The 25,324-nt window shown below is 49.3% G+C and overlaps 1 protein-coding gene across 2 annotated transcripts in view; it reads right to left on the bottom strand.

The window, feature by feature from the left end:
- Nucleotides 1–2,334: 2,334 nt before the first annotated feature.
- The window catches only part of HDLBP (high density lipoprotein binding protein), a 38,378-nt gene continuing 15,388 nt past the window's right edge, over nucleotides 2,335–25,324 (bottom strand). For both annotated transcript variants that reach the window (XM_057383610.1, XM_057383609.1), the window contains exons 2-28: nucleotides 22,091–22,158; nucleotides 21,511–21,623; nucleotides 20,420–20,574; nucleotides 19,737–19,952; nucleotides 17,923–18,129; nucleotides 17,255–17,470; nucleotides 16,245–16,451; nucleotides 15,930–16,037; nucleotides 15,297–15,401; nucleotides 14,815–14,893; nucleotides 14,025–14,164; nucleotides 13,639–13,743; nucleotides 13,232–13,345; nucleotides 12,813–12,899; nucleotides 12,510–12,641; nucleotides 11,963–12,181; nucleotides 10,859–11,080; nucleotides 10,420–10,638; nucleotides 9,579–9,717; nucleotides 9,028–9,182; nucleotides 8,315–8,419; nucleotides 7,551–7,685; nucleotides 6,877–7,020; nucleotides 6,519–6,704; nucleotides 5,095–5,211; nucleotides 4,562–4,690; nucleotides 2,335–3,915 (exon numbers count right to left, since the gene is read on the bottom strand). In XM_057383610.1, the coding sequence (XP_057239593.1) occupies nucleotides 3,829–3,915; nucleotides 4,562–4,690; nucleotides 5,095–5,211; nucleotides 6,519–6,704; nucleotides 6,877–7,020; nucleotides 7,551–7,685; nucleotides 8,315–8,419; nucleotides 9,028–9,182; nucleotides 9,579–9,717; nucleotides 10,420–10,638; nucleotides 10,859–11,080; nucleotides 11,963–12,181; nucleotides 12,510–12,641; nucleotides 12,813–12,899; nucleotides 13,232–13,345; nucleotides 13,639–13,743; nucleotides 14,025–14,164; nucleotides 14,815–14,893; nucleotides 15,297–15,401; nucleotides 15,930–16,037; nucleotides 16,245–16,451; nucleotides 17,255–17,470; nucleotides 17,923–18,129; nucleotides 19,737–19,952; nucleotides 20,420–20,574; nucleotides 21,511–21,586 (3,804 nt within the window). In that variant the 5' untranslated portion in view covers nucleotides 21,587–21,623; nucleotides 22,091–22,158 and the 3' untranslated portion in view covers nucleotides 2,335–3,828. The remainder of the gene's footprint in view (nucleotides 3,916–4,561; nucleotides 4,691–5,094; nucleotides 5,212–6,518; nucleotides 6,705–6,876; nucleotides 7,021–7,550; nucleotides 7,686–8,314; nucleotides 8,420–9,027; nucleotides 9,183–9,578; nucleotides 9,718–10,419; nucleotides 10,639–10,858; nucleotides 11,081–11,962; nucleotides 12,182–12,509; nucleotides 12,642–12,812; nucleotides 12,900–13,231; nucleotides 13,346–13,638; nucleotides 13,744–14,024; nucleotides 14,165–14,814; nucleotides 14,894–15,296; nucleotides 15,402–15,929; nucleotides 16,038–16,244; nucleotides 16,452–17,254; nucleotides 17,471–17,922; nucleotides 18,130–19,736; nucleotides 19,953–20,419; nucleotides 20,575–21,510; nucleotides 21,624–22,090; nucleotides 22,159–25,324) is intronic.

Raw genomic sequence — 25,324 nt, 5'->3', positions numbered from 1 at the left:
CAGGGAAACAAGGATAAAACAGGAGGCGTGCTTGGAAATTTGCTCTTGGTAGTGGTTTGATTCACACGGATCTGATGTGGATTTGAATCCTTGAAAGAGTGGGATGAATCCCTTCTTCAGCTGGAAACCAGGAATATTAACCAGGACAGTGTAGCCCTGTAAAAAAGATGAGTTTGCCTTTGTGGGTTGTGTTGCATTTGTTTGCTGGCAGTTCTGCTGTGGCTTGTATGGGGACTGGGCTTGGCTGGGGAACCTGTGCCCCATCCTGCCATTGAGCTGGGAATGTGGTGACAGGAGTCCCTGTGAGTCCCCCAAGTGCCACTCACTCTCCCTGGGTTCTGTAAAAGCAGGGGAGTGCTGTACCCCACCACTGTCCCTGGGCTGGCAGCACCTGGCAGGCAGAACACAGCTGGGATCACACAGCCATCACTGGGTCAGGCCTGCTGGTGGATGTGCCTTGGAGCTGGGTAACCCCAGGAAAAGTCCTCACCTACAGTGACAGAAAAGATGGAAGAGGAGGTTGTTCCACAATGTATCTTTGGCTGAGGTGGTGGAGGAAAGGAGCCCTCAGAGGGGGCCTAGATGGTGACAGACAGAACACTGCACCAGACCACTGACCCCTCAGTTGGCTCCTCACCTTTCYTAAGGTTTGGATTTCACCTTTCTCTGCCTCTGCCACAGCAAAAATTTTGCTTAGCAAAGTGACTTTTAGCCAGGTCCACATTGTCCACGCTCTTCCCTGAGGTCCCTCACTCGTGTTTGCTGGACATGTCTCTGTGTGGGGTAGTGGGGAGGGTCACTGGTCACCCTCATGGAGGGAGGCGATTTTGTGAAGAATAAATACCCCCAAGGCTGGGTGACCTGCGGACTTAGGTTGGCAGGAGAAGCTGGCTGAGGGCTGGTTCTGCTGTGCTCCAGCAATGCCAGACTGGGAGCGCAAATAACAGCCAGGAATCAGAGTCAGTTCCYGCTGCACTTTGCTCCCATAGATACAGAGCATTCAGGGACCAGGATGGCAGCCTGATCTTGACTCACTGGCAGCTGCTGGTCCTACACTTGGGTTTCATCACTCCCTTCGAGGTACMAGCTGCTGAGCTCAGCTGGGTGGCYCCAGCTGTGGYGCTGGGGCAGGGGGTAAGAACTCACCACAGCAGCCAACCCACASCTCCTGTCCACTTCCAGCACGTGGTTTTCTCTATTGGATGTATGACTACATGGCTGGTACCTGGCATTGCTGAGGCTGTGGAGGTTAACATGAAGCATGAACAGTACCTGGCCAAGGAGGCTCTGGCTGARAACAAGGTGGGCTGCAGCAGGTCCTCTCTGTCCTCTCTAAAGCCTTTCCTGCTTTACAGTCTCACCCCCTTCCTCTGACCCACCGCTTGCCCTGTGAGTCCCACCCCAGTAAAGGCGTGGCCACAGCAGAGGCTCAGATGTGCGAACTCAAACTCCTCAGCCCTGGCTAAACCCAGCCCAGCAGGGGCTGTCCTGCTTCTCACCCCACCAGCAGAAATAATATGCACCACACTCCAAGCTGTTTCAGGTTTTATTTTAGAATTTATAAAATTCCAGTGTCATCCATACTCATGAGCCTTTTTACATGTTTGCATATAGTCTCCAAATTCCAAAGTTAAGGCCAAGGGATCATTGCTATGGAAACGTACAATATGGAAGACGTCAAAGAGAAGAAATGGACACATGCCACAGTCTGCTGCGGAAGGAGGGTGGTGGGGGGACGGGACAGTACTAGGTACAATCACTTCATGACCTTCTTTAGAGTGGAGGGTTGGGCTGTAGGGCATGAGCCCAAGGCAGTGACTGTCCTGGATGTAACTCAAGCCTTGCTGTGCAACTGGTGAGGGCACGGGGGCATAAAGAGGAGGGGGTGATAGGTTTGGTGACGCAGGACAGACCTAAGCTACAGGGTATTAACCATTTTCCGACAGACGCAGAGGGGAAGGTACCACTCTAGTTCTGTCTGATCCCCCGAATCCCGTGCTGAAGGCAAGGCCACCCTGTCCTTCAGGGACAMCCAGGCACTCCACAACGGGCCAAGATCCATTTCACTTGGTTCWCAGACTTAAGGAGAGCACTGTGAGGTTTTGGTTTCTGCATAGCAGCCTCTGCCAAGAAGAGCTGGCGCAGGAAGGAAAAGCATGGACATGTTGGGCCTGCCCCAMGGAGGGCAAGGCGAGAAGGCTGGACTCAGCCTGCCATGGTTGTGCTCTGTCAGCAGCGCTAGAGAAGAGAGGCTAGGGACTCCTCCTTGTCCAGAAAGCTGAAGCTGGGACAGAGGAATGGCTCAGACTACAAGCTCAGTACAACTGTAGTGGGGACACACGAAAGCCCACACTACACGCCTTCCTTCACAAAGATGTGGTTTTCCTGTTACTGGCTGGAGGAGCTCAGACAAAGCCCCTTTGAGCAAGCCGTGGCAGGGCCCAGGTGCAAGCAGCCCCAGGCACCGATCATGGATCACCCTCTACCACCACGCTGGAGGCCTGGGGAGGGCTCAGCACACGTGTCACCCCGATGCTCTCAGAGCASAAGCCTGGCTCACACACCCTCTGCAGCCCAGGGCTAGGGCACAGCTGCACCTTTGGCCCTGTGCTAGCTCAGCACACAGTCCTACAGAYTCACAGGCTGCCTCAGCAGCACCGTGCTCTGCTTCCCTCTGGAGCAGCTCTCACAGCTGTGCAGAGACACAAAGCTCCTCTTGCTTCTCCTCCACGCTATGGCTGCCCAGGTACAGCTGCAACAGCTGCTAACCCSTGAGCGCCCAGAGGCCCCATCGCACGGATGTTTTGAGGTAGAAAGAAGGCAACAGGAACGGTGTGACTGCTGCTCACGCCGAGCTGCTGCAGCGCTAACGGGGCTACAGCTCCTCCAGGCTGTGCATCCACCGGCYGCTCCCGAGCCACGGCCTCGGCCAAGCCAAACTGTCCCATCGGGTCACTGCCACGTGCTGGCTCTCCTGCCTGCTCACACTGCTGGGAAGGGGGAACCAGAGCCCATGGGGAATGGGGAGCAGGTCTGTCATCAAGCACTGGAAGACTGGTCGAGTGTGCAGGCTGGGGCTGTGCTTGGTGCGGCGCAGGGGCGCGCACTCGCTGCGCTCACAAGTGTTTTCCTGACCAGGGTAGCCGTACGTTGCTCTGGCCCCATCCRTCTCTGCTGTCTCTACAGCCTATTGAAGGTTTTGTTTCTTTAAAAAGCAGGTTTCTGACCTTATCGATTATTTTAAGCTCTCCCCACAGTCAGCTATCAGCATTAAATGATTTTTTGGCAGTTAAAAGGAAAAAAAGTTGATTGCACTCTACAAAGGTAAAGTAAGGCCTGGGATAAACACAAAGGAAAGAGGGCAAACGTTTTGGCTTTAGAAAGTCAAGGAAATTTATTTCCTGAGGTCATGAGACAGGAAGTAGATTCCTAGCCACAGTAAAGGAGGTCTCCTAATGAAGGCGAGAATGCCTAGTCAGACATGCTCAAGAGAGCAGATTGCTCTGCTAGCGCTTGGGAAGCTGCAAATCTTAGCCACTTGGAGTCAATTATGAAGTTTCTAACAAAAACACACACATTTAGTGTTTGAATCTGAGTGGAAGTCTTGTTCCAAAGGAGGAAAGAATATCCATCAAGAGATGAGGGTGGGTCCTAGCCACGGTGATAGCTGAGGGGAGCAGGATGGGGTCTAGCACTCCAGACACCATTAGGAGACCTCTCGGGACAATTGATTTGTGCTCCAGCCGCTGGGTCAGATTTCAGACAGGAAGTATTTGTGGCAGGTTAGTGTCAGGTCAGCGGGCTGGAGGAGTTTCTGCTTCCAGGTCATTATCGTTTGGGTCCCCAGGGAAGAGTCTTGGGGGCCACTTGAGCCCCAAAGCTGGGGAAGTCTTCAGAACTGCTCATATCAGGGGCCTAGAGTAAACAAAAAGGGAACAAGTTAAGCTCCTGCCCTGCTGCAAACCTACATGGTGAGGCCCTGAGCTAAGCAGCATTGTTGATAGCCCCAGGGAGGAGAGACAATGGGGAAGGGACAAAAAGGACCATTGTGGCCTCAGGACTGCCCAGGGTGGAAGGCTGAGCCACCTAGAGGTGACATTCAGGGGGGTGCAGATCAGGTGCAAAGGGCTCCAAGGGTACCAAGCTCAGTGACTGGGCCACTGGGGCCAGGTCAASCCAGCCCTGCAGCAGCACAGGGGCAGCTGAGGATGAGTTGCCACGTGTCCCAGCTCAGAGCTGCAAACTCTGAGCCAGTCCTGTGCTGCAGCAAGTCTCAAGGCTCTATTCCTACCCCAAAAAACAACACAACCTGTCAGGACACTTTCTACTAAGGGTCCCCCATTCCCCAACAGCTCCACAGTGGTGTAGCCAGTGTGGACAAGACATTGGGAAAGYGTTTTGAAAGCTGGGCAGGAGAGCCCAGCCTATACAGGCCACAAAGAGCAGCAAAAAGCTGCTTTCTCTGGCACCAAGGAGGGAGAGWGCACTGTGTCTCCAGCACAGACAGAAGGGTCCCCACACCCTGTGCCCCCACCCTACAGTACAAACAGCACTCACTCACCTTCTCGTTGTTGACAGTGGCCCAGGGGGCATCTCTCACCACAAAGCCCTTGGATGGGGCCTTGGACTCTTCATGTGAGGAGGGCTTCATGTACACCTGCATTGCCTCGTTGTCCACCACATCTGCAAGCTGCAGTTACACAACCAGTGAGGGGGGATCTGGTCAGTTCCTCAAACTGGTATAAAATGCCCACCCTCCATCTCACCACACTGCAACCTGTTCAAGCTCACCAACCTGTTCTACAATGACCAAAAGCGGTGTGTCTGCACTAGTCCGAGGGCCACCACTTTTAACTGGTGCAAGAACATGCACATCCTGGGGTGTCCCAGCACTCATTCACTGTCCTCTCCTGGACAGAGGAGCAGTCCAGCTGGTTTGAGGGACAGCTGCAGTGGAGGCTGACAGCCACCTGCACAGGGCTCAATTCCTCTGATGCAGTGGAAGAAAATACCACACGGACATAGTTCAGACATCCAGCTCTGTGACAGGAGAAATTCTTGCTAAGCCCCRGCACAGATTTGCTGAACACTTACATATTCCTCCTCCAAGTTAAGGATGTGATCGATAGCTTCTTCCACATTCTCAGGGAGTCCTGTCACRGTCACACAGTTGGGATCAGGAGCTCCACTTTGGGGAAAGCGAATATCCACCTGCAACACAGGGAATGGCACAAGAGTCACACCTGCACATCTGAAATGCCAGACACTCCCCATGATCCTTGTCATTAGAATCACAGATCACTGTCACTGGTGTCCTAATTACTGTTTGTTCACAGCCCAGACACTGAGGGGTGAGCAGGTATACACCTGCCCCCAGAGCCTGCCCAGTTTCCTGTGARGGAAAGCAGAGCAGTCTGTATGAGGACCCAGTTTCCAGCAGCCCCTGCTGCTCTCACTCCCAGAGGCTCGCTGATTTCTGAGCAGCTCCTGCAGCAGAGGGGCTGCATTTCCAGAGTGTGTCCTCACAGTGCTGCAAGCATTTTCACCAGTGAGCCATCACCATGAAGCACAATGAGCTTTCTGTGTCTGCCACAGAACAATCCTGACTGACAATCACTTCATAGAGCTGGCCTAGTGCACCCCATGCACRAGCACTGGGCTCTCTCACACCCTGCCTTCCAGATGGGGGCTGGAAATCTAAACAAAGACCAAACCCGAAGGCTGCTCATTTGGGAACCAGTTGGTTTCAATAACTGAGCCCAGCCAAGATGCAAGTCTCCAAAATCCCATCCCTCTGCATTCACAGTCACAGCTGCCCCTGCAGTGAAGCCTGCTGCTTACACCCTACACAGTCAGGGCAGAGGTCCCTGACTTTCCCAGAGCCAGCTGACATTGCCACATCCACARCTCTGAGAATATGCCATGATTCCCAAAGTCCAGGGAATCCACACCTGCCTAGAAAAAATCCAGAGGAATTCCCTGAGTTAAGCTCAAGTAGCTGCTCCTCACAGCCTCCTCACAGAGCCTCACAGGCCTGGCTGCACACTTTCACTAATCAGAGTAGCTGACATACACACCCCCTTCTTTCTCTGAAGACCAACTGGAACCCTGTCTGCAGGAAACCCAACAAAAGGGCTGCAGAGAGGGACAGAGCTCAGTGCTGCCTGCAGGGCTAATCCAGAACACCAAGGAAGCACTCCCAGGTTCCAGTAAAACAAGGAAAAGCTCCCGGCCTGACACGCAGAGGAACATGACTCAGAGCTGAAGTGGGGTGGGGGTGCTTCAGCTGGTGTCTGAGTATGGTGCCCAGGGCCAAGAATGCTGCTCATAGGCTGGTGGGGACACAGCTGAAGATGAGCAGGGCAGCACTGGCTTTCCTTCAGTGTCTGTTCTAGCTGAAGGTGCTCAACAGACATGAGACGTAAGATGTGAGCCTCATTCAGCACCAAGSTCTTCACATAGGACAAAGCAGCTGCCCAGGCCCAGCCTGGCCTGTGTGGCACTGCCCCACTGCTCACCTTGAACTCATCCATGATTTTGCGGATGGCTTTACCACGTGCACCAATGATGCGTGCATGAACACGATGGTCCAGAGTCACATCCTCAGAAACCATCTGCTCCAGCTCGCCAACAATCTTCATGATGGCATCCCGGGCAGCCTCRGCATTCTTCTCATAGCCAGTGATGGTGATCTGGTCTTGGGCCTGGGGCACAGAGGTGTGAGAGACCAAGCTCATAAGCAGCTGAGCAAGCCTTCTCCCTGCTAATCCCCTTTACTGTACACCTTATCCAAAGACAGTGGAGAGAGCTCAGAGCTCTGSAGAAGATGCTCAGAGACAACCACTAGCCATCCTTGCACTCCACCTGATCTCTCACCTGGCTTTCATCATCCTTGTCGGGGAACTGGATGTTGACCTCATGCTCTGTGCGTATCTGGGTGATCACTGCTCCCTTCCGCCCAATGATTTTAGGGTGATACTTGGGATCCACAGTGACTGTCAGCTTGAAGCTTCGCAAGGCCTGGAACAGGAGAAGCAGAGTGAGAACAGAGAACACACCACAGCTGATCCAGTGATGCTCACTGAAATCACAGCATTTCCTTCTGGATTCTGAGATGCATGGAACAGATCTTGCAGGGCCATGCTTGAGCACCCAAGCCATCAGTCTGCTGGAACCTTGTGCTTTTGCCAAGTTCAGAGGGAAACTACAAACAGCAAACCACCCCAACTCATCCCTCACCTATTACTCAGAGCTGTGATAAGGATTCAGTGAGGATATGTAAAGAGAGACTTGCAGCACAGTGAGGCTCCTATCCACCAGTGCCTTGAAGGTACATGCAGATGTGAGAGAGACCTGGACAGYCCAAAGTTACATTCCCAAACTCTCCTGCCAGTTCATGTTAAATGAACTACTTTGAGTAATCCATTTAGAGCATTCCACACCGACAGAGCAGCTAAGGGTGCTTCTAAAAGGTGAGGTGTTCCAGGACTCTGCACCCAGAGGTTGAAGCCATGTTTGGCTGGAAGAAAGAAGGACAGGCAAGGCCTTACCCGGTCCTCTTGTTCAGCTTGCAGCTCTTTCACTCTTTCCAGCAGCCCAGCCTTGGCACGGTCCAGGTTGGTAGCCAGCCCAGTGATAGTGATGATATCTGACTGCAGCTCAGGAGCAGGCACCTGGATGTTCACCTGAGTAACAAGGAGMGATTATCATTTTGTATCACTTGTGATGCCTCTGACTGGAGGTTGGCATCTCACTGGTCTCCCCTGGACACCGAGACCACCTCCCACCCAGACAGCCTAAAAACCACAGAATGGCTGAGGTTGGAGCTCATCAAGCTGGACCACCCAGAGTCAGTTGCCTGGGACCATTTCTAGATGGTTTTTGAATAGAATTCTGTTCCGCCAGCCCCTGTGCCAGCCTAGAGAGGCCAGGAAACAAATATATGTTCAACACCACCRTCTGCAGTCAACCTGCATCAGACCCAGAGGCTCTGGAGAATTCTCCCGAATGGGCAGGCACAGCAGAGCTGTTTCCCATGGCCCAAGARGAAAACAATCCTCATACTGATGAGGAATCCCTGCAGACACCAAACAAGTCATGCAACACTCACGACATTAACACCGATCATACAGCTTCAGCACAAAACCTGCCGAGCCCTGGACCCAGGGTTCAAACTACCCAAGGATCATTTTCCTACGATGGAATCTGGATGCCATGGCAGACCTGAGTATGATGCAACTGTCTGTCACCACCCCAAACACAGTCACTTAGATTCTGCAGGACACAGGAGATGGAARGAAGGGCAACAACTTACTTCAAACTCATCCATCATTTTGCGGATCCCACTTCCTTTCTGGCCTATGATGTAACGGTGAAGATCAAAGGGAACTTCCACCTCAATGGTGACAGGAACCAGAGCCTACAGGGGATGGAGCACAGTTTACCAGTGGAAAAAACTTCTCCTGTCTTCTAGCTTGCCATATACTTGTCCAAAAAAATATGTTGCTGAACAGAGGTGCATTCCCTTGCAGTCAGGATAGAAACTTGACAGGCAGAGAGGACAGCTGGGAACACCAAAATGAGCTGTTGCATGTTAAAACATGTTTTCCAAACCAGCCATCTGAAACCCCACCTGGGGGACAGGCTGTTTTTACATCAATGGCTTCATTCTAGCAGAGACTCAGAAAACATCACCACAGAAGCATGGCAAGGTCTGCTGAAGCTGGAATGACTCAGCCTCAATCAGACTGCTCCTCTTCCCAGCTGTGCTCCATAAAACAAGCATGCCATGCTTTTATGGCAGGTAACTTGGGGCWGCTTGCAAGCTCTAGCAACTGCAAGGTCAGGCACTATGATTCCAGCTACCAGGCTAAGTCCCAGAGCASAGGGGTTTTGCAGTGCAGACACAGTCAGCATCACCGATCTCCTGCATTTCACTCTGGATGGAGCAGCTTTTACTTCCACCACCAAAAATCATGTCCAGTCATCACCACCTTAACAGGGTAAGGGGCTGAGAAAGSCACACACCTGCAGTGCCTCCTTTGCTGCCTCACACTTCTCCCTGCGRCCAGAGATGATGATGATATCGCACTTCTTCGGAGAGCTGGGATCCGTGTCCTTCCCTTCCTTGCCTTCCCCACCTTCCTCACCATTCTCCTGCACAGCTGGCTCCGTAACAGGGGCTGGAAACATGGAAAGCCTTGTGTTCAATGCACAGAGACCCCTCCTCGCTCATCATCTCCCTCCTCCAGGTCCTCAGGTGTARCCATCAATGAGAGCTCAAAGAGGTCTCAGTAAGCCCCTAGAGCACTTTTGACAGGTAAGTCCTCACTCTCCCTGTTCTCTGCAGTGAGAACATGTTCACAACATCCATTCTGTGTTTGACCTCCTAAAACTGTCCCCTTCCCCAAGAGGGCAAGGTTGACGCTAAGCCCAGATTCAAGGACACTGCAGGAACACCATGGACYAGCTCTCTCCATAAATTTTAAGTTGAACATGTCCACTGGTATGGTGTGTAGGCTACACTACACTCCTTTGACCATCCCAACTACCATGTGAACATACATCCATAGGTATACCTGGGTTTTCCTCCCTGTCAGGGAATTTGATCTGGACACTGTAGTCCCGGGTGATCTGCTGGATCCGGGATCCTTTGGGGCCCATAATGGAGCGGTGGAACTTTTGYGGGATGGTGCATTCGATTGTCACTTGAGCTTCCTGTGGGAAAGCAGAGTGGCTYTATTGCAATGCAGCCTCTTTCACACCAGAAAAGAGGATGTTTGTGCATGGTAAAATCCAAAATGGGCACAGAGAGGAGTCAGAAAAGATAACAATGGCTGACAGGGGAAGAATTGAAAATTTCCACGAATCATTCCTCTCTGAGAAGAATGGATGATTTAAAAAAGGCTGCCTTCAATTCATGATGTTAAAGGCTTCCAAGAGCAAAGCTCAGAGTCTTTATTACCCTGAACAGAAGAAAGCATTAGCAAAAAGGAAAAAAAATAAAGAAAGAAGGGAAGAGAACAAGTTTGACAGTTGGTTGCTTCCAAAAGCCAATATTAACAGTGCAGGAAACCCCCAAAAGCAAGCACTGCCCAAGGTCAGACATGGAGAGGCACAAGAAGGCTCCGATCTTTTAACGTCTAGATGTACATCAAGGAGTAGTCTCATACTTCCACTCCTAAAAACCAAGGAGATGRCCAGAGGAGGTAATTCATTCATACAGCATTGTCATTTTGGCACCAGCTGCTACTCCCTAGGACAGGATCTCAAATCTGCAGACCCTGGATGTCAAGAGCAAAGKTTCAAATCCAAGAACCACTGTGGGACTTGTTCACATAAAGTTTGGTCATACAGCAGGTTCAAGTAGACACTGCTGAAGGAAGAGAGTACAGAAGAAACTGTTTTTCTACAACATACCAGATCCTCAATGATCTCCTGGATGCGTTTCTTGGCTGCCTCTACACAATCCTTGGCTCCYTTGAGGGTGACTTTATCACTCTGGGTGCCAGAGCGTGGGAAGCTGACCATCACACCACCATATTCGTCTGCAATCTCACGCAGAACTTGTCCTCTACGGATGACAAAGTGGCGGTGGTGCTTGGGGTCAACCACCATGGAGTCTTCAACCACGTTATCCTGCCAACAGACAACAGCCAGTCAACCCCACCTGTCCTGGAGATAGGCAAGAATTGGCTGCACTCAACAGCAATCAGCTTACAACCTCATTCCAAGGTGAAGAAGGATCTTCATGAGCTCCCATGAAGGGCAGCAAATGGTTTTAGGACAAACAAGTGCTCCACACTGATGTGTTACGCCTTGCTACAGTGAGAGGCAAGGAAGTAGAGRAAGTTCATACCAAGTTCTTGATGAGGGCCTCCAGCTCCTTCTGTGCCTCTTTGACAGCCTCCTCTGTTCCCATGATAGTGATCAGCTCCTGGTCTTTGTCCTCAGAGGTGGGGAAGATGATGCGGGCYCCCGTGTTGTCTCGCACCTTACGGATGTTGCCACCACCCTTACCAATCAGGAATTTGTGGTACTCTGGCTTTGCACGGAGGTCCACAGTATAACTCTTGGTTTGCTGAAAGGAGCCAAAGATCCATGTAACATGTCAATATACAGAAAATATCCATCAGTATCAACAGTCAGATGTAAACATTACCTGCACCACCATGCAGAGTGTTGCAAAAGCAAGATAAATGCAGTGTGCTGTTGAAGTAAAAAAGGTATCCAATGTCTTAAAATAAAAATACTACCCCAAAGATGTTCTCAGGGCAAAAAAACTAACTAYACACTCAGCATGATCATAGAGAATATGAGCAGAGACTTCTCTAGGAGAAGGGTCTGACCTGCACAAAAGTCAACACAATCATTTGCTAACTGATGGCTACAACCCAGGCCTCAAGGCAATCAACCCATTCAGAGGGAGAACAAGTTTGCATGCTGACCCTAGAAAGCTTCCTATTACAATGACCAGTCAGTCAGTCAGTCAGCCACAACTCAAAGCTTCCTACTAAAATGACCAGTCAGTCACCCACAACTCAGAGCAAGGTCTTCTAACCGAAAGCTTTCAAATGTAGATAGAGGCAGTGAAATGGAAGAACTGGAGCTGAAATTCAGAGAGCAAGAAAAAAGTGAAGAWGATCTGCAGAGTAAACTGTTTCAGAGAAGTGTGGATACCCCAAGATTCAAACTGCAGGAGCAGGGTGCCTTAACTCTGAGTATGTCATCAGCCTAGGCAGAGATGCATTACAGACAGTTCTACCCATGAGAGAAGTACTCATTGTCACAAGGATGGAAGTACAGCTTTCTTTTAATCATCCAAACTGTACTCAAATCCCTCAAAAGAGGATTTGTTCAACTGATGTCAGACGCTTCCACACAGACAGAAGTAATCACCTCAGCCCCAAAAAGAAACAGCTGGCCAAACCAACCTGCTCTTCCCGAGTAAGACAAGGCTCACCTTCTCCTCTGCCAGATGTAGCAGCTGTTTCTTGGCTTTCTCCACATCCTGGGCTGGGCCCCTGATGGTCACAGTATCACTGCCAGAGCCCTCTGTGGGGAAGTGGATGTGGACTCCGCCACACTCCTCCATGATGGAGCGGATGAAGCGGCCTTTGGCGCCAATGAGGGAGTTGTGTAATTTGGAAGGAATAGAGACCTCCACCTCTGTGATGTTGGCCTAAGCAAGGACAGGAYGGGGTGTTAGCCAAGCTGTAGCAATGTATTTGCAAAGACTGCTTACCCTCTAACACCCACATTTACCAGGAGCTTTCTTTGCAAAGCTGTGTGTGAGAAATGCTTGACCAGAGGAAATTGAGACTGGCCACTCCTAACACATGAGCAGCCACAAACTTTGGCTGAAGTGTCAAGAACAGACTRACATCCATATTTGTCTGCCTGCAGCCCTCCCCCACTAGGAGCACTTCTATATTTATATCTCCTATAACTAACTCCTATGTTTATGCTTTCAAGTCCCTAATCTGCCACAGGCCAGTTGTTTCACTTACCARTTCCTTTTGGATAGCCAGAATTCTGTGGCGAGCAGCCTCACAGTTTGCCCTCTTGCCTGTGATAACAATTGTCTCCGAGTTGCTGTTCTCAGCCGGGAGATCAATTTTGGTGTTGCTTTCTTCACGGATCTGCCACAAAAAAATAGTCCCAGCAAAATAATTTGAGAGGTGCCTCACGTCAGAAAAAAAACACCTTGGAGGTTTTATTTTACATTACTAATGAGCAAGGGAGACCAGTGAACGAGATTTCACTGCAGGCAGTGACCATAAGGAGCAGTGAAGACAGAAAAGACATCTCACCTTCTTGATGTTGGCACCTCCTTTCCCTATAATGTTCTTGTGGAATTGTTTGAAGATGGGAACAGAAATAGAAAAGCTGTTTTCAACCTAAGGGAGAAAGGAAGGGAGAACTGAAGATTRCACCATCCTGTCAAGTGAGGCCTTATCCCAGAACTTGATGAACAAGCTTTTGACAATAGGCTTAGAMCCTAGGAATTCTCTGTATGGGAGACTTCCAAGAATAAGCAAGGCATGTACCTTCTCATGTGGCCCTTAAGTAACAGGTATTACCTGTCTGCCCCCATATAGATAGAACAATGTTCACAGTTCCCCCAACCTGAGGTGTGTCAGCCCTAGCCCTAGCCAAGCCACTACAGCTCTGCTCTATTCTAGGCTATCCAGGCATGGAAGAAATAAGAGCAGACAGAAGTGTCCCTTACCAGGTCTGCCACCATCTTTTGCATRTACTTGGTGCACTTCTCCACCTCGTTTTTGGGACCTCTGAGTTGGACGATRTCACTCTTGTGTGCAGGGTCTGGGAAGTTGATGATAACCTGCAAGAAATGGTCACTTAGAGTCAATCAAAGAAATGCAAGAATTGTCATGTCAGACATGTGCAGAGGCTGGGGTGATCCTGCAGATCCCCTTTCCTGCTGGGAAGCAGGTACCCACGTTAGCAATCTCTGACCAGAAGAACCACCCTCTCATACATATTAGGAGTATGAGCAGATGTATATCAGATATTTCTCATACTTAACAGAGATGTTACATTTATGAATTTAATGACCATCTATTACCAATGTAGGAAACATGCCCCTAGAATTTTTCATCTYCTAGAAAGCCTTACCTCTGGGAATTTCTCCCGGATTTCCCGGATCCGCTCGCCCTTCTGCCCAATGATGGTCCGGTGGAATTTCTGTTCAATGATTAGGTCCTTGGTGCGTTCATTTTCCTGCAGAGAACAGAGTTTACATGGAGTGTTCAGCAGGAGAGCCACATACTTGCAATTACCAGTTTGCTGCCTGACAGCTTACTTGTCATTAATGTCCCTCTTTTCTCCTCCAGATATAACTCACTCCAGGCTGACAGAAAAGGGGATCCAAGGGAATAGAGGAAACTCACACTTGTCATGAGATCCAAGTGCTCAGTGGGCAAGGGACACACCCCTCCACCAGAAGGTTASCAGGGAACATAAAGCTCCCTGTGGCCTCCCAGGCATGACATCCCACTAACCATACGGGAAGCGAGTTCCAGCAGCTCTTTCTTGGCCTGTTGGACCCCCTGTGGGTCTCCTTCAATTCTGATCAGGTTGCTCTTCTCATTGTCCGGGGGAATGCGCACAGACACCTTGTAGAGGTCCTTAATCCTGTTAACTGCAAGGCAAAGGCTGTGGTGACACATTCTGCTAGGCCAAGGTTTAGAAGCAAAGAAACCTTGAGTAAAGGCTGTTTAAGTATATCAGCCTCTGAGAAAAGGCCAGAGGGGTGGAGCTGAATCAGGAGAAATTGCCTCTTCACCCTAGGGTTCAGCAAGAGCAGATCTGTGCTACATAGGAATCTGTACAATTAAAAACTGTAGAGCCAATAGTTCACTCACCAGAGTGAGGCATCTGTTTCTTCCCCAAAGAGCACCATATTTAGACCAGAAGATACTCATTCATTTCTAAYCCCAAATTCTTTTTCTGGGAGAAACTCACCATGCAGATTTCTACCCCCCGCAACAGAGTTTTAAAATTAAATTCACAAACACCAACTTTAAAAAAAGACAACTCTACAACCTCCCCAAAATACAAAAATTCCTTCAGGARATGGCAAAGTAATCTGTTCAACTTTCCAAGACATTTCACACATTAAAGCCATCCCAAGGCCTCACTGCCCATTTATCTCCCTGTGCCAACTTCACTCCAGAAGGGCAGAGSCAATGTAATGGTGGCAGCACCCTGGATGAGCTGCAGAGCCATGATATGATCAACTAATCACAGAGAGTCTGAGCACAGGAAGGAAAAGAAAGGCACCCCACTTACTGTTAGCTCCATTCTTGCCAATGAGGTGTCGGTGGAATTTGTGGTCAACGTTGATTTCTGCATAATCCATCCGGTTGATCTATAAAGAATTGTACAAGGCTAGGCAGGGCAGGGCCCCTCTGCTGCTGCCTCTGCCTGCAGGCACTGACTCCAGCTGCCAGCCCTCCTCCTGCTAGACAGCAAGCAGAACACTCCTCTGCTTTGAGCTGAGAGCACCGTGCTTGCGAAACATTTAAAGGGACTTAAATGCCTCTCCAGCTGTGACTGAAAGAGCCTTTCCTTCTCTGCATCAAAAGACTTAAAATGTGSTAGTGATTTTTAAAAAAAAGCTTCATAACCAAGGTTTTATTTCATCTGCAACACAACTTGCCTTCTGCAAGTTCTGTTAAGAGAAGATATCCCACAGGTGTGGGATCTACACTTTATCTCTGCTCTGTTGCCCCACTTTCCCCCACTTTCTTCTTATAGTACCACCAACTTACCAGATCCTTGACCATGACTTCAATCTGTTCCTGAGCCACATTCACATCTTCTGTAGGTCCTTCCAAAGTGATTTTGTCTTCTCCTTCAGTGAATTCGATGTGAACCTTGAGAGACAAGRCAAGGAAACCAGTAAGAATTTTCCAAGACACAAGCCAGGTCAATGCTGTTAGCCAGGCCTACACCATCAATCCTTGCCACTAAGGGTACACATGGTAGGCAGAAATAGGCAACTCACAATTTTGGCCATATCACAGTGTCTAGAGCATAAGGCTTTGGTGCTGTCCTGGAGTCTGCAAGGGCTTTGGAGAAGTTCTTCACCCAACCTTTCTCCAGATACAATCTAACTTATTAGGGAGAAGCCTCAYTGAAGTCAGCATTTTCAGGTATACTACTACATCAATTCTCCAAATAGTACCACATAAAGCTGTCTTTGAAGGACTCAACCCTTGAGAATAAAATAGGATGAGAAGTGTTTRAGCCAGTAGAATTTGGTAGTTCCCCTGAATATTTTAAGATCTGTGACACTTCCTCTCTGGTTTTATCCATGCTACAATACACCTCTCTCTACGAAGACTGAGCTGGACTAAACCATATTCTACTTCAACTGTGCTAAGCTAATAGCTCATCCATACCTTTGGCATCTGCTGAGTTATTTTGGCCAGGTTTTGTCCTTTCTTTCCAATGATGAAACGATGAAGCCAAGAGGGGGCTGAGACCGAGGAGACGGTAAAACTGTTGGCCTGAGAGACACAGAGAGAAGCTGTTTGAAGGACAGAATGGAAGAGGCCTTTACAAAAATTCAYTTCCAATTCCCATGCTGCACCCTCAGTATTGAGTTCCAAGCTGCATCTCTTACAGCCTGACAGCAACCAGCCCCTACATCTGTCACTGCCCAGGGATGTATCTTTGTGGGGCTTTCAGAGGAGGCCTGGCCCATCCATCAGTACCTTTGCATAGACTTCAGTCAATGCTTGCCCAAGCTTTTCAGGCTCGCCTCGCAGTATCACCGTCTCCGAGCTGCTGTCAGTGGGTGGGATCTCGACAGAGACTCCAGTTTTCTCCAAGATCTCCTGCAGGGAATTACCCTTGGGGCCGATGACATACTTGTGCTGGGACTTCTTCACCTCCACAGCAATGGTAGTAGTCTTCTTTTTCTGTAGGAGCAGAGGCACTGGAGCATCAATCACAAGGGAGCARGGAAGGGCAAAAGTGAAAGGAAGAGACACAAGATGCAGTGAAGCTCAGCATCCAGGAAAGATCAAAGCAAAGGTGAGCACAGGAGTCCTGCAGCACCCTAGCATCTTTGGGATCCTGCCCACAAGAAAGCCCCATTCTCAAAAATTCACAGGTGAAATGCAAAAATTCTGTTTAAGTTCCCTGGGACACTACACTGAAGAGACCACATACACACCCCTGCCCTTGCACAATGCCCAGCTGTCCCCGGGCAATGCTGTAACGCAACACCACGCTATAAGCTGATTATCTGTGTTGAAAYTCAAACTGGTACAAATACACATGTAACCATGAGGAAAAACAGACCAACAACGCACAACAACCATATTCACAGCTATGCTGGCAGTGGAAAAGAAACTGAAGTGAAATTTACTCTTCAGCAACTTGTGTTCATGTAGCAACTTTGATACCRTCAGTTGGCCACACTGTAACCTTCACACTTTCCCTCCTTCCTTTGCAGCACCTGTGTAAACATGCACCCAGAGAGCTCTTGGGGTCGGCTAATTTCCATTACACAAAAAAGCAGATTTGATATGTCCCTGGCAGAATCACCCCAAGTCCCACTGCTGAGCAAGGAAAGATGAGAAGATCTGGGTCCACGTACTGCAAGGACTGCTGAGCAAGAGCTGACAAAAGGAGTATGCAACAGAGGGATGCACGAATAGAACAAGAAGGCAAAAGGAGCAGGTGGGGGGAAGGGGGAAGCTCTAGGGACCATCCATACCTTCTCCTCGTAGATCTTCTTAACACGAGCCACAGCCTGGGCTAGCTGCTCCTTCTCCCCTGTGAAGACTATCTCCGTCTTGTTAACGCTGGGTGGAGGAATGTTGATGCGCGTCCCGGTGTCCTGCATAAGCTCACTCACCAGCTTGTTGTAAGGGCCAGCAATRAAGGGGTGGTACACCTTTTCCACATCCAGCCGCTCCACGGCACGCTTATCCTAGAARAATCCAGAACAGTCCTGAGTGGAAACTGCTGTCAATATTACCATTTCACATGCAGCTGAATTCCCAGGGCTGTCTGGCKTAACACTTGAGCCCAAGCACCCTTTTCAGCTCGCAGGGTCCATCCCTTTCCATCTACAAATACTGCTGCTCTCAATTTATATTCACCTCTGCAATCTGCTGTCTTATCTCAGCTGCCATCTAGCATGGTTCACCTCAAAATATGAGAAGTTCTTATCAGACTTCAGAAATGGACAAAAGGGAGAAGCAGAAGGTGCAGAACCTGGAAGCAGTGCTCAAACAGCCAGTGGCATGGTATCCACCTCCATTYAGACTAACAGTGTCACCACTGGCTGTGGCCATGGTGGCTACAAACATCTAATATACCATGGAGAACCAAAATGGCTGACCAGATAGCGACATGAGAGAGATCACAGTACTGAAGTACCTGCTCAGCAGAGATAAGCAGGATCTCATGTCGGGCCTTTTCAATTCCTTCTTTCGTGCCGGTGATCTTGATCTGGTTGCTGGGGTCATCTGGGCGGGGGATCTGGATTTTGGTTGCAGTTTTGAGCTCCAGGTCCTGCAGCTTCTCACCATTCTTTCCAATGACAAAACGGTGGTGCTCCTTGGGGATGGCAACTGTCGCTGAAGCCTGTAACACAAAGGCCAAGCATCTATGAGAGCCCTTGCCTGTATAGGAAAAGCTTTTCAGATGCTGCTTGGTGGTACAACAGAGAAGCAAACACAGTGCCTTCAGCACATCCTGCCCAAAGACTGATACTACACCAGAAGAGTTGATCTAAAGCGGCCATATTCCCAGAGTTTAAACCCCACTATTCCCTCAAAAGCCTTCTGTTTGCCCAGGAGCAGTACTCTAAATCAGTAAAGGCCTTCAGGCACAGAGGAGGTTTCTAAGCTCCACTGTCTCACAGTCTCTCAGCACCAGAGAGCAACTGGGATGATGGCACTGGGGTAGAGTTTATCTGAACTCTGATATCTGCTGCCAAGGTTACAGAGAAGAAGACACAGTCTGATCTGACTCCTAGGAAACTGTAATTCAACACCAGGAACTTATTCCAGCAAGCAGAGGGCTCAAATATGCTTACCACTACTGAGTACTAAGGTGTCTTCAATGCAGCACACGCTGCTTCAGGGACTGCTTCCAGATGATTCCACTTGAAAAAGGGGGGTCCCCAGAACTTTTCTCAATCTAGCATTAAAGGGTTGGTTTGTAACAGGGATTCCTGACTCCTTCCCTTCCCAATGAGTTTTTACTGACCTGATACCTTAATATTGCTACTATGCCTTTGATTCCTGTGAATATGTAACTCCTAACTAACTATTTAAAATTCAAGCTACAGTGGAAAAATAAATAAATCAAATTTTAAAAATGATCACTTGGTGTGACTCTTCAACTTGGAGTCCACATACTGATGCCAGGCAAGCCTAGGAAAAGCTGGAATACAGACACACCTTTCAGACCTCAGGGCAGTAAGAGAGATATTTGAGGACAGTGTGGCATGGATCTGTGGTAGTACAACCTAAACTATTTTTTCAGATGCACATTATGTAGGGTTTGTCCCTTTTTCTTCCCTCTGGCAGGGTATGACACATGGGCTGAACAGCACTGAGCAAACATGGTATTAAGTATTGCATTAACTACCTTGGACATTAAAACAAACCATGACACCTGGCTGTGATATACCTTAACGAGAACTAGCATTTTGATAATGAACTCAAGAACCTGAAGGTAAGAAATCAAAATCCACAGGACTAAAGGGAGAAGCAGCTGAAAAAGGAGTCTGCAATTACTTAACAATGGGGCTCAAGTTATCCAAACCAGAACCCTGATCTGAAGCTTTTGGCATTTGGCAGAACTCCCTCTTCTCTACTTTTCTTTCTCCCATTCGTCCGCATTCTTCTCTGTAGGACTTCAGAGAAAGCACCATTCCATTCTCACTAGGAACTTTGTGTGAGGGGCCTGTAGCCTGCCAGCACCAGCACCTCAACACAAAGTCACAAATTGAAGACTCCACCCTTTGTGCAACACCATGGCCTGTAATTAGCTTTGAACCCTATTTTAAGCCTCATTTCCATTCCGAATTGCCAATTGCATGCTTTGAAAATACATGGCAAAGCTGAATTAGTCATCTAATAACACCCCTTTGGCTAATAAGCACACACTCCCAAGGGTCTCAAAGCATTTGGGAGTCTCAGGGAAGAGAAAGGATCAAGGGAGAAACAGTTAGCTGCCCTCACCTGAGTCTGCARTCGAGCAACAATTTCCTTCCGAGCCTTCATGACCGCTTCCAGCTTGCCAGAGACCATGATGGAAAGGCCCTGGTCCTTTGCCAGAGACAGCTCCAGGTGAGCTCCTGTCTTCTGCATGATGTCAAGGCAGATCTTGGCCTGCTCGCCTTCTCCAAACTGATTCATATCCTTGTATTTCCTCTCCTCCAGCGGCACATGAAACACCTGCTCAGCCACACACAGACAAAAGGGCACAGCAAGCTGTCAGTGTGCTTTTGCCTTGATAGCTCCGCTCTCTTCCATGGCCATACAGGACTTCAGTGGCAAGCTGACCTCCCAGGATTGTGCAGGACATCAACCAGCTGTGCCCAGGGAAGTGCAGGAGCCCTGCAGCAGGCACTCTGTCCCACACTAGGAGTSTTCTTGAAGGGGGATTAGCACTCACTACAGGAATTCTGCAATCCTCCCTTCAGGCGTGCTTCAGGTATTTGTGGAATAGGGATGGAGAGCTCTTTCTGGGCATTTTTCCAACATATCCCTCCCCTCCAGAGCAGTCCTAGTTCTCAACTGCAATACCAGGGTATATCACAACACAGAGGCTGACAAGGGTTTCATACCCCAGGGAATGCTTCACTTCACCTGCTTTTAGGAKTGGGGAAAAGAAAKGAGATAAGACAACTACTCCTACCAACCTGAGTGATGACAGAAGCCTTTATTGGTCGAATTTTGCTCCAGGGACCGGCAGGTTCCTGGGCAGCTTCCAAACATGATGCTTTCTCAGGSAGTGGAGGGAAGGCTTCCTTGTAGGTTGGAGGATCATTCTCTTCTTCAGAGTTTAAAGCYGTAACTGGGGTAAAGTAAACAGGGTAAATGAGTCACTTTCCCCRCAGAAATGCTCCTGTTCACAGGCASTGCAATTGTAATTAGGCACCACTAACAAGGCAGAGCAAATGGCTTGTGCCCTGCTATTAATCCTATTACAGCTATGCCTATGGAGCTGCCAAGTCTGGAGCATGACTGACATCAGCATAGCACAGACTGCAGTGGATGCCACAAACAACCAGCCTTGTCTGAGCYGGCACAATGGATGCAGGGAGTGAACACACAAGAGAATGGTGGCAGCAAACAGCAACTTATTGCCAACTTTGTCAAGAGGGGCTCAATTAGGGGGAAAACAGGTTCAGCAGAAARAAGTGAAAGGACCGGAGCAAGAGTGCAGGTCAGAAGGGGATAAGACAAACATAAGCCCAGGCAAAAGGCAGAGAGAAGGGCTATAGTTAGGGCAAAGTCTAGGGAAAGCCTGTACACCTGTACATTATGTTCAACTCAGCTGTGCACTGGGCCATACCACGTGGGCCAGTTTGCAGCTGGGGATGGATGCCAAAACCCATCACTGAGTCAGTTCATACAGTTRCAGTGACCACCCCCAGCACCTGGCTGAGCAAACAGCGGAAATGACAGCCCAGCACAGTGATCCATGAGGCTTTGGTATAGCTCAGTGCCCCACTCTTGCATGTGTCCCATCCCAGGGCTGACAGCACGGCTAGCCAGAACTCTCTGAAGTGTTCAGGCTTGTCTCCTCACAGCCCTGCACTGTGCAGCACCACCACTTGTGCTGCTGGGGGTGGAAAGCTAAAGCTGAGCAAAACACTAATTTAGAAATGGAGAGTGCATGCTTTTGGGGAACCAGACACATGGAGTGAGCTTGGCTAAGAGCAAGGAACCTTCTCTGTGGAGTCTGGATCTAGAGGCACATCACAGGAACTCAGCTGTGTTTGCTCACCTTTCACTTGCTGCTGAGCCAGGCCGCTGCGGTGTTCAGCAAAGCTCTCCTGGGTCAAAACTGCCACGGAGCTCATTGTCGACTTCCCACCCACACACAATCCGGGTATGCCACTGGAAGAGATGGAGGCAGCAACACGATTACCAACATCGCTCAGGATGCACAAAGTCACTCCAGGAAGACAAAGTATCGGTTACTGAGCTCTCTTCCAATMGTACCCTTGAAAAGCACCCACATTGCCCCTCGGCTGCCCAACTTCTTGTCAAACCACACAGGAACTCAGGGGAGCTATTTCCTCCCTGCACTGTGGTCACCAAAACCTGAGCTCCTCCCTAAGAAGGCAGAGGATGTGTAACCTAAGAAGGCCACTGGAAAGGGGGACACCAGAAATTTTTAARGCATACTCTAATTAACATAAAGCACAGTCTAATTAAACTATTAGCTATGAATGGTATGCAATTTTTAAATGAMTATGTGAATGTCTGAATAGTCAGTCCAAGATTACTGTGTATCCCTAGAGAGAGAAAGGAGAAAGGTCCCAGGAAGCTGCCTCTTCAGCTCTCCCAAAATAAGAACTTACCAGCTAAATGGTCAGTAGCCAGAGAGTCCGTCCTGTAAGCTGCCTGTTTGTCAGCCTGCCAGCTTTTGCTTTAAAAGAAAAAAAATAAAATTAATTAGGCAATTGCTCCAAGACAACAGAAAACCATGACACCCTGCTACTGTAACTTTCAACAGAGCACCACTGTTTCAAAGTTGCACCTTATCCAAAACACTCTCATACTCAGCTGCATCTCCCCATACATGACACCTGTCATGTTTTACTAGCTCTGCAGGCAGCGCCACTATCTACTCAAAMCTCACAGCAGGAAGTCTGGAGTAGTTACTCTTTCATCATGCTGGCTACAAGAGTAGCCATCCAATATCGGGCAAAAACACAGTCAATTAACAACAGATGTTCAAGACACGAAATTTCAGGGTTGCAAGCAAGACCTTCTCTAGTCAGAAGAGACTAACAACCTGAAAGTCTGCCAACAACATTGCCATCAGTCACAAGTTAGGAATGTAGTTCAGTGGAGCTTGGGTGAATCAACACAGACATCCTCACAAACTAAGGCAAACACTCAGGGCTCTCCACACTCAGCTGATGGGCAGTCCAGCTCTGCAGTTTTTATTGCAATAAGATCATGCACCAGGCACTAAATTCTGTTTCCAGGCCTAAATCATAAAGTTGGAAGAAGAAAATTCACACTGGTTTACACTGACTAATTTAAACACATACACAAGAGAAGCAGGAAGGAAAATACACTGCTGGGAAGGGCTTTAAAACTCCTGAATCCAGATCTGGAGATTTACTGAAAAGTCCTTAGGAATACAAGTGAAAATGAAAAGCCAGTACAGTGCACACTCTGCCAGTTGTACAACAGCCATCCACACCCAGAGTCCCCCAAAGCTGTCCYGTTGCTTCTGCAGAGCTTGCACTCCTAAATCCAGCGCCTCTGGCTGCTCATGGGACAAGAGGCCCCTCTCCCCCACACACCCTGCAGCGTGGCTTGGACCATTTTCTGAACAGCAAACTTTTTTGCTTTTCAGGAAAGTGACAGTTGCCATCTCTGACCTTCCAATGTGCTAGAAAAGGCTCCCCAAACCAGCGTCACTCCTAAAAACACAGTGTTGTTCATGGGGTGTCTCACATGATGCTAGAGCTGTGATGTAGTAAGGGAAGCCGATGGTGGCTGAAGGAAAGAAAGGAAGAACAGGGAGAGTAGTGATGCAACAGAACAAGGAGAGTAGTGATGCAACAGGGTCATACAGGCCTGATCTGCACCTCAGCCAAGGCCATTGTTTTCCCCTAATTCAACATGTCTTTTACAAGCAGAAGGCAGCATGAACTGTGCTGTCAGAGCAGTAGAGCTAATGTTGCAATTAATCCTGGAATGAGGCAGCAGGTACCAGGACAGCCAGTCATGCTGCTGAAGTACAGCTGCTGCAGCAATGCAGATCTCAGCAAGGCATTTGCTGGTGCACAGACAGGGTAGCTAGTAACCTGATCTTGGAGAAATCTCCTTGCTGTCCAGGGTAACGCCACAGGGTAACATGTGGTTACGTGTCCATGGCAGACGCCTGCACGGCTCAAGCCACTGCAGATCCAAGGAAAGCAAGTTAATGCCCCGGCACCTGTTCCAGACTATCTCAGCAAGGCCTGCAGACTCTGTGGCAGCCCCTCCAGCCTGTTGGGGGTCACTAATGAGGGTGCCACCACCTCATGGCAAGTTCCAAATAGGAACAAGGACAGGAGGAAAAAGATCCTAGACATCATGAAACGCTGCCAAGCTCTGGCTCTCACTGGAGCCTTGCTAATAGCACAGATAGGCTTACAATTCTCATTTCTCCAGAAAGCACCACCTGGCTGATTTTGCATGTGCTCTGCTCCTTAGAGGAGGAGGGTAAAGATAAGAAATCGGTGAAGGACACCCAATATAGCACCTACCTGAAAGCCACGACCTCAAGGCACAGCTGCTGGTTTCACTGTGTGCACACCAGCTACAAAGATCTTCCTTGCAGCCTCTACCTCAGAGAGCAGCCAGACTTTCAATGAGAAATCAAAGGGCAGCATTTATCCATATGAATTTCTGCTTCGTCACCCATACAAGAAGCTAAGTACAAATACTTCTTAGCTCCAGCAACCCCAAGCATCTGGTATATTGTAGGCCTCAGGGATTCATCTCTGGCCAAAATCAGAGGCAACCATTAGAATGGTATTTTAAACATCATGTCAAAACCAGCAGTTCAAGCGCCGCATTTGGATCTTACACCTCCTTGGCTTCCCACTTAGGTTTTGAAACTAAGGTTACAGCTACGTCATGCTAGCATGCAGCTGACTGGGTCAACAGGTTTCAAACTGCCTGGTTAATACACTGCCTGTAGTGCTGGCCTGCTGCACCAAAAKAAGTTGCAGAAGTCTAGAGCACACTTAAATAAAGAGAATGAAACCGTCCTAAAAATAACCCCCAGCCAGGGCCAGACCTAATCACACGGGAAACATTTGTATGAAGAGAAACAAAAGCAAAGTCATGAGTTTCACCGCCAATACAATCAGTTTTTGTGGACAGAAATGTCAGTTACATATTATTTAAAAGTATATTTAATAAAAGCATTATCACTTTGTTAATCCCATACAGTGAGAACCACACACAGCAACAGGGCTGGGATGGTTGTGGCAGGCACTGCTAAACATTCATGCAGGACAGGGCAATCTCTTGGTTCATGAGTGSACACAGATGAAAATACTTGCTTTCTGAAACCCGACAGGGTCCCTCAGAGATTGGAGGCCCAGGTCCCTTAGTTTTGGGTGAATCACGCTGACAGACAGTTGCTGCGTGGCAGGATACAGTCTTCCTTCGCAGCGATTCTCGACTTAGTGTATCACAGAGTGCAACACGACCGCAGCCCTGGCCACTGCCAGCCCTGACCCATCCCCCATGTTTACTCTTCCACTAGCGCCGGCCCTGCCGCCACGTCTGGTCCCGGACAGGAGGAGCCCTGTGGCGGCCCCGCCACCGAGGACGTGCACCCGGTCGCGTCCTGCCGGCCCGCCAGGCCTGGGTAGTGCCTCTCACCGGGGCTGGGAGAGAGGTTCTCGGGCCGCGCTCCGAGAGGRGCATCGGCCCGGAGAGCCTCCCGCGCGAGGCTGTCTGCCCCTGGAGTCTACCCAGGCCCGCACCGCCACCGTGAGCCCCAGGGCAGCGGCACGGGGTCCCCCCTCCGCTTGGCCCCGCGGTGCCCGGCCGAGGGGCGGGGGAGCCGCCAGGCCCCG

Source organism: Malurus melanocephalus, unplaced genomic scaffold, assembly GCF_030028575.1.
Source record: "Malurus melanocephalus ecotype Western Australia unplaced genomic scaffold, MMel_1.1 scaffold_644, whole genome shotgun sequence".
NCBI classification, from domain to species: Eukaryota; Metazoa; Chordata; class Aves; order Passeriformes; family Maluridae; genus Malurus; species Malurus melanocephalus.
The sequence above is the reverse complement of the archived record's forward strand: the minus strand, read 5'-3'. Positions and strand labels throughout refer to the sequence as shown.